A 15371-nucleotide genomic window follows, 5' to 3' on the forward strand; every position below is an offset into this window, starting at 1 on the left:
TGGGAGTTCTGTAGAGGCTCCTGTTTGTCATTCTCCAGGGGTTTTTGCGATATTTATATTATTATATTATTATTATTATTATATTTATTTACACGATACCCGTGTGGTGGATTTCATCTCCAGGCTTCTTTCCACTGGTAAGCCGCGGTACCTCGCAGAGCTTGTGATTGCTGGATCATCCTACAGGTCTTCGTGTCTCCGTGTGCCCAGTTCAGGGAGTCGTAATTTTCCCAACTCCATTTTTGTAGAGGGTGTCATACTCCGGAACACTTTGCCCAGAGAGCGAAAGAGGGGGCTTATCCTGAATCATGTTGCCTCTGCAGGCTCCTAATTTACCTTACTTTTTGTATAGGGCCACTTTTGTACAGAGGACAGTTTGTCCTATTTTAAATTAAATAAATTGAAAATCGAAAATATTTACTACCCACTCTATCAGTAAAAGTGGTCTTTGGAATCAGGAAATCTTTGCAGCCTTTTCCAGGGGATTTTCTCCTTATCAGCTGCTAACTGCTGTTGCAACTATTTCTCCGGGTACTTAAGGATCTTTGTCGTCCTTGTTAACATGATTTCACTGCACAAAACCACCAAATTCATTCACAAAATCAACTTGTCCAAGATTTCATAAAACTTGTTTTGAAAGCAACGCGAAATTAAATCACTTTTCTATCCTTTTTAAATGTAATATTTCACAAATATTTTTTATTCACCTTTTAAATGGATGTATGTCCTTCGATTTCCACTGCGGACTTAACAATATTTCACAAATTTCACAAACAAAACACTTTGATATTTTCCTATCAACTTCCATAAGAAACAGAGAAAATGACAACTACCGTGTCAAGGTTATGAATATCACGCATGCAATACAATTTTTAAATTCTTCATGCAACCCTTTGATTGTTTTATAACGATTTTTGCATTTTTAACTTCTAAAATAATCATAAAATTAGGTTTAATAATTTTTTTTTATCGAAAATTGATATATTTAAATGATTTATTATCAAGTTTTTAAGGAGGTGTCTCACATTCCACATTGCTTTGTCCAACTTTCCAAACTGTCTCGCTTTAGGTCAATTACCCTATCACGACAAGGTTCAATTTTAAATATTTAACTATCTACCAAAGCTCGTCGGAAAAAACGCACATACAAAACAATTTTACTAGTTTCTTTCCAAAGCTACGTTTGCAGCTCGATCCTAATACTGAATATGAATAACACTTTATACTTAGAATACTTAAATTCCTATGTTTTGCTTATTCGTACGCTTTTTGCTACGAATGGAGTATTATGGTGGGTTACAAGAGTATAAATAAAATTCATTGCTATTCCATTCTATTATTTTACTTTCATAAATACTAATTTAATTCGGATCATTTAAATGTGACTTTAAATCGCTTTTGAATGTATAAATTTATTTGTATTCTGAATATCAGAACTCCTGTCTGAATAATTACGACAAATAAAATAGTCGGACGTTTGACTAAATTGTTATTCAATATTAAATCATATTCGTTATCAAAATAAACAAATGGTAAAAAATATCACATAATAAATCAATATATTAATACGAATTGTGTATTGTAAATTATAACAATATTATTTATTAGCTTCCAATAGAAAGATGTGAGAAAACACAAAAAACACGTAGTAAATTTTGAGCATCATAAAGTAATACGAATTTTACAGAACTACTTGGGTGAATAATAATTTATATAAAATGAAAATAATCTGGAAAAGTAACAGACATTTTGAAGAAATACTTTAGAATAAAGGTATATCATTTGAAAACAGCCTTGGATAGTCTACAGACACTTCTGTGGACTTGAAGATTTTTCCATCAGTAATATGCGCGTTTTCTCTTATGCTTATTTTCTGGGCGATGACAATGCCCAAGAGAGACGGAATGATTCAATTTCTTTAGTTTATCCATCCCTCTCTTTCTCTCACCTTTCTAAAGCTTGAAACTTTTATAGCACAATCGGCAAATTCAAATCCATTTGACCGTTGGAAGCTCTCCCACGTGCACCCACCAAAATCTTCTTATTTACTTTTTCCCACCGAAAATTTCTAAAGAATGAAATTCAGTTCATTGATAGATGTAGAAATTGATTGAAAATGAGAGTGAGAAATTGGTGTCGAAATTTCAGAGGTCCTAATTCAATTAGCGAGGACAGGTGAGAGCAAATGATATCAGCGAATTGAGGTATTTGGACCACAGGTGACCCAGGAACGATTGTAAAGTGCTCTCTCAGTCACTGCTCTCTGGTGTTTCTGACCACAGACGGAAGTACAAGTCATTTGAGTATCTACCTGCTGCCTCGGCAGGAATTTTATGTCTCGTACTTTTCTTTCTCTTTCTCCAACTTACAGAAAAATCGTTACAATTTCATGGTTGAGCTATATGTTTTTAGGGAATTTATTGAATGCGTTGAAATTTATTTTAAGTTATTTTCTGTAGGGGAATTCTATAACACTCTGGAATTGACATATAATAAATTCAAATTCCGTTCGAATTTCAGGAGAGCTTTTTCGAAAATGTGATTCTATATCCGTGACATTGTCATTTCACATGACAATGTCAGAAGTCACATTTTTGAGATTTCTTGAAATTCAAATAGCAATAAATTTTATTAAACAAATTAACCAAGACGGACTGTATTTAAATAATTTAATATTAAGTAAAGCAATTTCATTAAAAAAATCAACGAATTGCATTTTCGAACTAACGTGTGCCCATGCTTCAAAAATTACATAATTTCCCTACTGGAGAAGTTATTAATATATGGGTTAATTATTTATTTACGGCGTTATCACACTTGCACATTAAAATTTTAATGTGATTCACATTAATTGTCGCTTGTGAGCGTCCAAATATGTTATTTGTGTCTTTGAGTCACTTAATATTTGGGGTTTTTCTATTTATTGATAAAGAAGTGGACTTGGCCTGCAAAAATAAGTTTAAATTAACTTAAAGCATAAATATTTTTCACATTAAAAAATTAAAGAGAAAATCGCATTAATTTTTCGCATTAATGCTATAAATCAATTTATATCAAATTTTGCGGGCCAAGTCTACCTTTTTATCAACAAATAGATCAAATTTTGAATATAAAATGATTCAAACACACAAATTACACATTTGGACTCTCACCAGTGTGACAATTAATGTGAATCACATTCAAATTTTAATGCGCAAGTGTGATAACACAGTTAGAAAACCTCAAGTCAGTATCACTAATCGTTTGACTTTCAGCTCAGAGATGGACAAGCACATGATCACTGAATCAAACATTAATCAGATTTTTTTTTTAATAAAAACGGAAAACCACCTTTAAGGATTTATTTCTTTATCAGTTTATCTAGAGTTTAAGTTTATATTCACATTTTATCAACCATTAACTTGTAAAGAATTCCAAGACCTTTCCAACGATACCATATTTGATAAGATTGGTTAAGCCACTCAACGGGAAAAATTAAAATTGAACTCAAAATTAGAAATGATACAAAGAACTACCATCTTGATTTTTATAGCTCATCCACGATATTTTTCGGTATTTTGGACCTAGGAGTAAATAAATGAATATGTTAGAAGACTCTTCATTTTCAGTGCATCTTCAGTAGATTCTCTTGTACCACAAACAGGTTCTCGCGGCGTAAGAAGTTTCACCTTAAGAGCACTCTTTCTCTCACCTCTTCGCCTAACATGAATAATGCTGGAGCATCCACTTGGGCAGTCTGGGAGATATTGCGTTAGTCTTCAGGTGAATTCATTGAGGTGAAGAACGTGAGTCGTCTTCTTAAAGCATCGGCGATAATACCGTTAAACCGTGGCCAATTGATACGTGGTTCTTAAGTGTTTCTTATTCCTGAAAATAGTTGTGTTATTTTGGGAATTTTCCGGGCTAAAGCTGATCAGTTGGCAGAAGATGTCCTTAAGCTAGGAAGAGACTCTCTAAAGGCAAATTTCCTAGCGTAGAAGGTTCTTCACGATCAGCGAGTTCTTAAAGAGGGGCCCCATTGTAACGGTACCCCGATGTCGTGTACCATAAACAGCAACAGAAGCATCAGAGTGGAATTCCAATTGAGCCCCAGTGGTATTTGATTTTGGGCAGGAGAGGATTAATTAATCCTCCAGAGGACATTTACACAAAAAATTGTTAGAATTAGGGAGTGAGATAAGTGAGGACCAAATGCAAAAATCATTGATCTTGTTGCTGATCTGTGCTGGTTTAGCAGCCGGCCAAGATGACTCTCTAGCTGGGAGTTTTCTCTCAGGTATGGATAAAAATTTTTATGACATACAAAACACTTTTATTTTAATTATTTCTCATACTCTTTTTTTATACCTCTTACCACATCACGTCTTTCTGGCCTCAATTCTATTTCCTTCCTTTGCACGAGCCCATAACTGAAATCAATTGTTGATTTATGGAAATAGCAAGAATTCTTCGGGGAATTTCTTGATGGGTGCTTCAGGTGCTTCTCGAGTGTATTTGTAACGGGGATTAAATGGGCAATTTTTGCCACTTTCATATGCAAATCCATTTGAATTTCTCCGGTGCACGCTTATTTTCCATCCACGACCAATGTGCTAACTGCATCCGCAAAGAATTCTTTCTTTTTTTTCTGATCTTCAACATGATAAACATAGCTTCTTGTCCAAAAATAAAGAAAGAAAAAAAGAATTAAATAAATAAGCTCAATGGTAGAAGAATTGAGGTGATTGTTCAAAAAGTATGCATTAAAATTCTATGAACTCATTCGTGATCGTGAGTCTCTAAAGAATTTCAACAATACTATTTTTGAGTGCTCAAAGAAATGTTATTTTCCGCAGAAATTATTTTTTATCCCAAGAAACAAAAAGTCTTTCTTTATAATAATATGAAAAAAAACTGAAAAAATCTTTTCGGATTACTTTAAAAAAAAAAAAAAACAAAAGCTATGTTTAAAATATTTTCCAAAATCAGTGAACACATTTGAAGAAAATCTCTCAGTAAGATGAGTTTCTTTTCAATTAATAAAACATTACTTTATAAAATTTCATGAGTTTTCTAAATTAAATAAAAATTTTCCACACAATTTTAGCCGAGATTCACTTGAAGGATATAACTGACAGTAGGGAAATTCTATCTTAAAAACAAACCATTAGAAATCAATCAAAGTCCTAACAGTGAATAGCATAATGAAGTGAATTTCGAAATAAAAATCTTTTACTAAATTTTATAACTGTTCATTTAGCGCTTATTTTTTAACATTTTATTATAACTCCTCTAACAATGCCACATGACAAATCGAATCCTAGGAGAGCTTTTCGAAATTTTGATTCTGTAGCCGTGACATTGCATTTCAGCTCACGTGGCATTGTCAGAAGTCACATATATTTAAGATATCTGGCAATCCAAAAATGACAATGAATTTTATTTAAAAAAATCGATTAAGGCGGACTGTTTTTGTATCACATTAAAAAAAAACAATTAATTGCAATTTTCGAACTCCGGTGGTATGAGAAATAAGCTCGTTTCGCATTGTTAAAATTTCGAACTAACGGGTGATCATGCTTAAAAAGTTACAGAATTCCCCTACTGGAAAGCTCTTTTTTTTTAATAATTACGAAAATATGTGCTTTTTTGAAGAAAGCCATTAATTAGTTCTAATTAATAAGCAACGCATATACAATTGCAACCATAAGAAAGTGAAATATTTCACTCTGAAGTTGAAATTGAGTTAAGTTGAATTTTTTTCAGTAGACTTTGGAAATCTGGTAGGGGAATTCTGTAATTTTCGTGGCATTGTCACGCGTGAGTTCGAAACCTGACAATGCCAAACGAGCTTTTTTTGTCATATCATATGAGTTCGAAAATGCAATTCATTGATTTTTTAATGAAATCCCTTTACTTGATAATTTTATGAAAATACAGTACGTCTTGATTGATTTGTTTAACAAAATTCATTGCCATTTGAACTGCCAGAAATCTTAAATATGTGACTTCTGACAATGCCACATGAGCTGAAATGGTAATGTCACGGCTACAGAATCGCATTTTCGAAAAAGCTCTCCTAAGATTAAGCGTTACAGAATTCCTCTCCTGGCTTGTCTATGCACGATCCCTGAAAGGTCCACCTCGGTTCGTCCGAAGATGTTTTTGTGGGAGGGAACCCTCTCATCCCCGGTATTTAAGGTAACTCCTCTGGTTCCCAGGAGTCAAAGGAAAATGAAGCGCAATAGTGAACTAGCTTTTTGCAAACAAAGAGAAAATTCGCCTCGTTCGAAGGTTCACTGTGTGTGAACCATGCCTACATTCCCATATGTTTTCCCTAATTTTTTATAAAGTTTTTCAAATTATTTAATTCATATGCTGATTATTAAAATATCACATATTTCTCGAGACTTCATAATATTTTAAAATTAAATAAAAATTTTTCAGACATTTCTCTTTTAGCCGAGACACACTTATACCAGATCGTAGGGAGATTTTGTATAAAAAACAGACCAACAAAGATTTTTTCAAAGATGCCCATTAGGACATACAGGACATAGCACAGCGAAGTTCATTTCGAAATACAGCCAATGATAAATTTCGAAACTATTTCGGAGCTTAAAGTGTAAATTTTAAAGCTCTATGTTAGAAATATTTAGAAAGCCGTAGAATTGGTTGTTCATCAATCTTAAGGGGTTATATCTACCCAATTTTTTTTTGTTTATCATTTTTGTTTTTTGTGCTTGAATGGCGTAAAAACATGTTAATAATGATGTAGGATATGATCTATTCTTGAAACCAATTTTCAAGTGCTTAAAAAACAGAAATTTTTGAATCACGCCGAACTAATACACATATCTTTTCTACAAAATACCAAACAGGTTTTTTCTCGAAACAACGTTTTTATTCGTGTCTATCAGTAAAACTCGAGTACTTTTTATTCGGTTGACATGAAATTTTCACGGTAGCTGCTAGATAGACTCTCTATACAAGTTCATATGATTATTAAGATTGATAATAAACAATTGATTCTTTTATAGGCAAATAAACCCGATTTTTAGTCCAAAAAAACGTGTATTTTCTACAGGTTCTGGTAAAGTTGCAAAAAATCAATATATCTTAAAAATCGTGGCTACTTCTATAGTAAATATATCTTAACTATAGTATACCCTGAAAAATTCAAGTCAATTGAATAAAAATTATTCGAGTTCTACTGCAAGCCGCGGAGTGTCTCAAAACGGAATCGAGCTTCAGTCCGCGTACAGATGCGCAGCCGTTTTGAACTCAAAGTTAAAATAAAAGATATTTTTGTTTTCTTTTTTTAGAACATAAGTTATAATTAACATGTTATAATCATCCCTGAAAATTCCACATAGATCGGTTCATTAGAAAAGTCACAAAAAATGCACGAAAAAAACCGTTGATTTAGGACGTTCAATTAGATATAACCCCATAACACTAAACCTATTGACCGTTTTTGATAATTTTTTTTCATGAAAAAGAGGAAAAAATTAGAATTAAAATTAAACAAAGATGCTTGCATATTTTAAGAAATTCATAAAAGTGTTAAATTTGAAAAGTTTTAAAACCGATCATTTTAACTGATCAGGGTATATTTAGTGTTACAAACATAAAAATGACTTATAGAAAAAAGATTTGTGACAAATGTAAACGTGTAGATCGCCCATGATGAGACTTTATAAGATATAATGGCTATGAATGTATACTTTTTTTATAATTCATACTTTAAAGCAGGGGTGAGCAAGAACCATTTGAAACCAAATAAACGTCAAAATTAGTTTATTCAGGTAGCGTTTTGACCACTGACGGACAATTTTTATTTGACGTTTGTTCGATTTCAAACAGTTTTTGCTTACATCTGCTTTAAAAACTGATATAGTGAATACTCTGAATATTTAAATGAAATTCTGTTTATTGTCCATTTATTTAATTTTGATTGAGTATTAAAGAGATATCTCAAATGGCTTAAGTAGGTTTCAAAGCGATCCATACAAAAAATGATAAAAGAAAAAAACCCTAATGCTTCTCAAACTTTAATAAATTTGGCCAGAAATAATAAAATTTAAAACTTTAACACATCCAGCTCATATGAAATTAAAGAGCTTTAAAGGAAATAACCCTATATCCATTAGTTTTCTCTTTGTAAATAGATTTGGGTTTTTGGCTATTATACTTTAATTATTTTATTTATCTTAAATTAGGAAAAATAAAAAGTCATAATTACTTTTTCTTAAATTAAAGATAGATAAATATTGAAGCAGTTCCGGATAAAGTTAACTTTCGTTGGCTCGAATGGTGATTCTGCAATACGAAATGGACGATAAATTTACGATTTTTAATTAATCGTAGGCCTTGGTCGATGTTGCATGGGGCCTAGGGCGTTTCAACTAGGAAAAAATTTTTTTGGCACTATTCTCACGGTGCTGTATTTGATGAGTGCTGTATTTTAAAGGTGGCTGAACGACCCTCTCTGTAGAACAAATTTCTGAATTTACCGGATTTTACACTACAAAGAGGGTCGTTCAGCCACCTCTAAACAGCGTCTGATCATATGGTCGTAGAAGAAAAACTTTCTTGTCTCATCAAATACAGCACCGTGAGAATAGTGCCAAAAAAATTTTTTCCTAGTTGAAACGCCTTAATGGGGCCCCTGAATGCAAATGACATCACACTCATATTTTATACAAACATCACAAAGAAGATCTTCTTTGCTCGTCGACAGGCCCTCAATATTCATTGAAATGATAAGGACCGGTCCGGAAATAGGACCTTTTTGTGTTGAGTGTAGTCATTACTGCAAAACAGAATCCGCGAGTTGTCACTTGTTTTGTTGTTGAGATATTCGCGTGTTCTTTCGATAATCAATTTAATCCTCGTAGTGGAAGGATCAGTCAGTCCCCGGGGACTGTCCAGGAGCACCGATTTAGTTCCGATCAAAGCCCTAAATAGGTTCCTTCTATGCTCCCAATTTACAATGACTATGAACATGGAGAGATACGCTATCTTCGGACGACTGAAGCTTCGGATAACTCAATTTTTTTCAAGTTCGTAATGGATTTGATCCAATTTTTTCAGATAGCGGCATGAGAAGCTTAGAATGTGGAGGATCTTTTTCTTTTTTTTTCTCTTTATTTTTCTTTTCATTTTTAATTCTTTCTGAACTTTTTTTATTTTCAATATTTTCCTTTTTTTCATTCACAATTGTAAAAGGGATGATCCTATTTTTGTGAATAAAGTATGGTATTATTATTATTATCCATGGCTCTTCTTAGACAAATTCATTAAAGAACGTATTGAAAAATATAAGTTGCTCGAAACTTGAGTTGTCCGAAAGTAGCGAGCCTTCTCCTACAGTAAAAAGGAATATTGAAATGTACTATCGAATATTTACAAAAGGAAAAACTTATTTTTTAATACGCCTCTTAAAATTGTGTAATTATTCTATAATTTAGGAACAACGATTTCAAGTTTAAACGAACATACCAATAAGATTTTTTAAAAATATTTTTTGATATTAATTGTATGAAAATTCTTAACATACCTTTGCCGTTTCTAAGGTGTTTTAGATAACATCAAATCTAATTGTCTTTGAAAAAAATTCTTCAAGACGAAATAGAGAAAAAAAATGTTACTTGGGCTCTGAATAAAATTCTTCAACTTGATATCTTTGGACAAGTTTGCGTGTGAAGATTTCTGGACGATCTATGAACTTTATTTAATTTTTTCTCCAGGTCTCCTAGACACGATCACAAGTACAGCAGATTCAAAAGATTGTCCAGGAGTCTGTGTCCACACACTGGCCACCCTCATTTGCTATGAAGTACTGGAAGATGTGCCCTGTCCATCGCCCAGCATGAGATGTTGCCTGGAGAGTGCTCCAGACGACAGTAAAATCACCGAAGCGCCCAAGACAACATCCACAACCACCACAACCACACAGAGAACCACCACGAAGAGCACAAAGCCCAAGGAGGACAAGAACAATAAGGCCTGTCCGGGTGTCTGTGTGGCTGATCGGATCGCTGAGTACTGCGAGGCCTATCTTAAGACGCCCGATCTCTGTAAAACAGGTTCCAAGTGCTGCGTCTCACGTGATATCTACCCAGATAAACCACCAGCTGATTTATACGTTCCCAGTAATTAGACCTTCTGCTTCTTGCACTCCACCATCTCTCTTCGGCCCCTCAGGCCTCATTGATCTGGTGAAATTTATGGAAGTTTTCTGGAAGAGTGACTCTCTCGAGCCTGAGAGTTAATTCTTGCTAAATGCATTCGTTTAGTGATGAATTAATTTAATGGCAATTACTTAAAGACTTCTTGAATAAGAAATTCACTGATTTGATCCATTTAAAATGCTAAATTTCTTTTCAATCTTCTTTGATGCCTCAAGATCCCTATCTCGATGACTTTTGCAAGATCAAAAAATCACGATCCCAAGCAATAAATCAATTATCAAGTTCATGCTAGAAGAGAGTAACAGAGAACTTTCATAAATTCCAATTGAAATTTTGACCAGACTCAACCCTGGAGTGTTTTGGAATATTAAGCAGAATTTGTCGATTTTTTTTCAGGTCATGTTGTAAAGCCGACCACGGGCAGACCAAATTCTGGCACACACAAAGAATCACAGCAGAAAGTAGGACAAATTCCTTAGAGTCTCCACGAAATGTAAGACTTATTTGTCTTGTGCCATTTTCTTTCAGACCACCACTGAGCCACCGCGGCAGAAGACCAACAGCCCAGTAAAGAACGGAAAGCCACCTGGCAAATATGGAAAACCATCTGGAAATCGTCAGCCAGAGAAGACAGCCTCTTCCACGAAGCCCAAACTCTGCCCTGGGGAATGCGTTAGTGGACTATTTGCCTTGTTCTGCGATGATATCGATGCCGAGGCTTACTGTCCAGGAGAGGGAAGCTGCTGCATCACTAACAGCGGCGAAGATGATCGTGTTCAGACAACTACCCCAAGGATTACTACACCTCCTCCACCGCCAAGATGCCCAGGCTTCTGCCTGCTCAACATTATGGCTGCTTTCTGCGAGAGACCTTCTGTGATCATCCCCAAGACGTCCACATGCAAGCAAGGATCTGTTTGCTGTGACAACACCCGAGCAGCTACAACTTCTCGACCCCGACCACAATCCAGGAGACCAGTAACCCAACCTACAACAACCACAACTACCACAACCCAAGCTCCCGATCCTCGAGAACCCTGTCCAGGATCTTGCATAGTCGGTCTGTTGAGTTTCACCTGCTTCCGCAATGCCGAATTAACGGACTTATTCAAATGCAAGAAGAGCGGTACTCACTGCTGCGCTCCAAAAAGCCGTATCCAGGAAGTTCAGAATGCCCTGGCTAGGAATGAAACCGTAGCTATGTATAACAATGGACAGCAACCGGCCTACCCTCCGCCCTATGGAGCTGCAACTCCAATGCCGCCAAATTATCCTGTCCCTCCGGTTCCTGGTCCTGCAATCGCCACGACGAATAACTACGAGCCTGTGACTACCTCTACGACCACACGACCCCCTATCTACTCCAAGTACGTCTGCGGTGTTAAGGGCACAAGTCGCACTGGTCGGAAAGTAGAAGGACTTAGGACGCAACGACATATCAACGGAACGACCTACATCAGTCACCCTGGGAAGAAGACCGCAGAACGACTACAGCTGGGTCATGATATCACACCTTATCAGATAAGTCAAGACCTAGTCCAATACGCCGATGTCCCTCCAGGAAACTTCACGCGACAGGGAAGAAGGCGAGGACGCGTTGTAGGTGGGGAAGATGGAGACAATGGTGAATGGTGTTGGCAAGTGGCGCTCATTAACTCCCTGAATCAGTACCTCTGCGGAGCGGCTCTTATTGGAACCCAGTGGATCTTGACAGCTGCTCACTGCGTGACCAATATCGTTAGATCAGGTAGGGTTTCCACGGTTTCCACATGGATCCCGACCAAAATCTCGAACGCCGGGAAATTATTCTACACATCTTCCGTATAATTTCATCCCTTTCAGGATTTTGAACATTCGGGATTTTGGGTGTCTCCCCCAAGGAGCATTTATCGCTATAAATGAGTAGAGATGTCTGACATCTATACGAAAATAATGTCGAAGACTTTACAAATTTCTTCTATATAACCGTATAAAAGAGGTCCATATTCGGGTGAATGGGGAATTTTTACATCCAAAATATAACAACTTTTTATTTTATATATAATCACGGCATTATGTACGGCAAAATGTATCGATTATGACTGAACAAAATATAATCACTCAGTAATGTCAGTATTATAACTATCGGCTGAAGAGCTGTCATTTCTTTGGAAGTTTTCTTTAAAACTTACTCAAATATTTTCCTCGAATCAATTATTATTTGTCCTCAACAATTCAGTAACATTTTGTATGCCTCGTGCACTTTTATCGCGTATGAAACTTTAATGCAATGAGTGTTTTCCATTAAGGCCTCTACACACTGGGAGCAATTTTTGTCAAAAATTGCATTTTTTACAGAATTTTGACGTTTCTGCCTACAGCACTGCAGCCAATTTCCTTCAAAAGAGCAATTTTTGACGAAAATTGTGCTCAATGTGTAGACACCTTTAGATAATACAATTTTAGTGAACAATATTACATTCCCGACTTGAAATTCGTAATAGAAAGCTGGGAAATTAAAGAAAATAAAATTGTGTGTTTTATTGCTTTTTTCAGCATATCATTAAAAAAAACTTATAGATCTCAGGTTTTTATTGAGTCTATTGATAGAATACATCACTTTAAACACAATTCTGGACAAATATCGGTGCTCGTCAATGTTTTTTGCATACTTTTTCCATTAAATTGAGTATGTCATCACCTATTTTCTGTAATTTTTCACGCCATAATTCTATTTTAGTTCCAATAAAATAAAATTAAGATATTATAACCTGATAGAGCAAGAAATGCGGAAGAAAATACGTCTTTACATATTTTTGTTATTTTATCTATATTATGTCGTACAGTATATTTACAATACAGATTCTTTACAACAATAATGTAACTTTTTCACTATAATTGGATAACTATAATTGGAACTTTTTCGACATTTCTGGGCACATTTTGTGCAACTCAGTTTTACAACAAATGATTAGAAAAGTGTGTTCTAACGCTTTCACTCCCGCTATACACTGTAATTAAAGAAAGAAATTTTTAGCAAACAAAAACAGTATTAATTGACTATTTATCCGTGAATTTTCCTTATCTTGCTAAATTTTATCACTTCTAACTCAGTACTCCACTCTACTGCTGATATTGATGCACTTTCATACTCTAATTTTGTGAAACACATCACTTTTTTCACAAATCTAAACTCAGAGATGTATCTCTGATTAGTAAATAAAGCAGATTTTGACAAACTAGCAGTGTTATATAAAAAGAACACAAATTGGACATAACTTGTCTCCTTTACGGAACAAATGTAACTAAAATATATCAAAACATTATGTTCATACAATTTAACGACATTATGTGAACATAACAGCAAGAATATGTAAAGTAATTATACTTTCGATATAGATTTACACATTTTCACTCAAAAATGGATTATATTATAACTTATTTATGGATTATAAAAACATGTAGTCATAATTTTAAGGGAAAATACCAATATATTAACTCGAATTTATCAAATAAAACGTATTGTTCATATTAATAGAAAATAACTGATATTTTCTATACATTTTTTAGTTAAGTTATTTTTATAGTATACAACGCACATAATTTTCAGATAATATACCTTCATAATGTTCATACATTATATTTTTTAGTAATAGCTTGATTACGTTGAAAATATGTTGGTTACATTTGAGACATACATTATTTAGATATCAAATGCCGCTTGGGTACATAAACCATAGATTTAAAAATTTTCCGGTTACAGGAGATGCTATTTACGTTCGCGTGGGAGATTATGATCTTACTAGAAAATACGGAAGCCCTGGAGCTCAGACCCTTCGAGTTGCCACAACATACATCCATCACAATCACAATAGCCAGACCCTGGATAATGATATCGCCCTGCTGAAACTCCATGGTCAGGCCGAATTGAGGGATGGGGTGTGTCTGGTGTGCCTTCCAGCTCGAGGAGTAAGTCATGCTGCTGGGAAGCGGTGCACAGTCACAGGATATGGTTACATGGGTGAAGGTACGGTAAAGTCCCTCCCCTTCAAATAGGAAACTAACAGGATATCTTCCCTCAGCTGGACCAATTCCACTAAGGATCCGAGAGGCTGAGATTCCCATTGTGAGTGACGCCGAGTGTATTAGGAAGGTGAATGCAGTCACGGAGAAGATCTTCATTCTTCCCGCCTCTAGTTTCTGTGCCGGCGGAGAGGAGGGCAATGATGCATGTCAGGGAGATGGTGGAGGACCTCTTGTGTGCCAGGTAACGCCTTTTGTATTTCCCACGCCAAAACAATTCTTTCAATTTCAATTTTATTTTTCGAGCAGGACGATGGATTTTTCGAACTGGCTGGATTGGTATCCTGGGGCTTCGGCTGTGGTCGTGTGGATGTCCCTGGAGTTTATGTAAAAGTCTCTTCCTTTATCGGGTGGATCAATCAAATAATCAGTGTGAACAATTTATGATCCACTCGGTACTAAGGTTCCCCCTCGAAACCACCTCTTCTTAGTCTCGAAGATCTGTAAATTGCACCCTTGAGCCCCTTACAATCAAAAGACTTGATATTGAATCTTAATTTAATGATTTATAACTTAACATGTCTTATTTTTCAATAAAACGATTTTTTTACGATAGTATTCAAAAATGCCTTGGTTCCACGCAACTAATTGCATACGACGTCGTACGAGATATCTCTCAATTATTTAGAGATGCTGCATTAAATTCTCATATTCTTGACGAATTACCGTTGCAGCGTGTGCAAGAAGTCCAATGAGAGTGATGTGGATGGTTAAAAAACTCGTGCAATTATTCGCGAAAGGGGAAGTTGGATGAGTTTTTCTGCGACTGTGTTGGGCAAATGCTGCGTGGGGCTGAGTAACATCGTGTTGGGATATGATAGGGGAAAGAAAAAAGACACAGCCCGGCTGATCATTCATTTACCAGAATCATACACTGCATTATTAAGAAAAACTTCGATTAAATAAATATCTTGCAAACAATCATGTAAAATCTTGTTATTTTCAACAAGAGATCATTCTAAATCCAGACCACCAAGATTGTTAATAAAGATTGTCGTAAAATTCTTGTTAAAATTTGAGTTTTATTAGAGTTTCTCAACAGATGGCGATGGACAACACAATGCTTTTTTGTCATTTTTATCTCTTTATCTCATCATCTCAATTTATCTTAGCATCTCAATTAATGCTTGGTTG

General features: G+C 35.2%; 2 protein-coding genes across 2 annotated transcripts in view; both read left to right on the forward strand.

Moving 5' to 3' along the window:
- LOC129799205 (integrator complex subunit 4) overlaps positions 1 to 15371 on the forward strand; it is a 252861-nt gene that overhangs the window by 88219 nt on the left and 149271 nt on the right. The gene's annotated exons all lie outside the window — the stretch shown is intronic.
- Positions 3690 to 14795, forward strand: LOC129799206 (protein masquerade). Its single transcript, XM_055842895.1, has 7 exons — positions 3690 to 4276; positions 9732 to 10136; positions 10572 to 10636; positions 10704 to 11922; positions 13918 to 14181; positions 14237 to 14421; positions 14487 to 14795. The coding sequence occupies exons 1-7, from the start codon at positions 4192 to 4194 to the stop codon at positions 14622 to 14624; spliced, it is 2361 nt and encodes a 786-aa protein (XP_055698870.1). The 5' UTR covers positions 3690 to 4191; the 3' UTR covers positions 14625 to 14795.

The sequence above is a fragment of the Phlebotomus papatasi genome, chromosome 1 (assembly GCF_024763615.1).
Source record: "Phlebotomus papatasi isolate M1 chromosome 1, Ppap_2.1, whole genome shotgun sequence".
Lineage (NCBI taxonomy): Eukaryota > Metazoa > Arthropoda > Insecta > Diptera > Psychodidae > Phlebotomus > Phlebotomus papatasi.

Excerpts from the sequence above, each read along its gene's own strand:
- LOC129799206 (XM_055842895.1), top strand. The coding sequence starts at position 4,192 with ATGCAAAAATCATTGATCTTGTTGCTGATCTGTGCTGGTTTAGCAGCC. Across the intron at positions 14,182-14,236 it reads ATATGGTTACATGGGTGAAG|CTGGACCAATTCCACTAAGG; the intron begins GTACGGTAAAGT and ends ATCTTCCCTCAG. Across the intron at positions 14,422-14,486 it reads GAGGACCTCTTGTGTGCCAG|GACGATGGATTTTTCGAACT; the intron begins GTAACGCCTTTT and ends TTTTTCGAGCAG.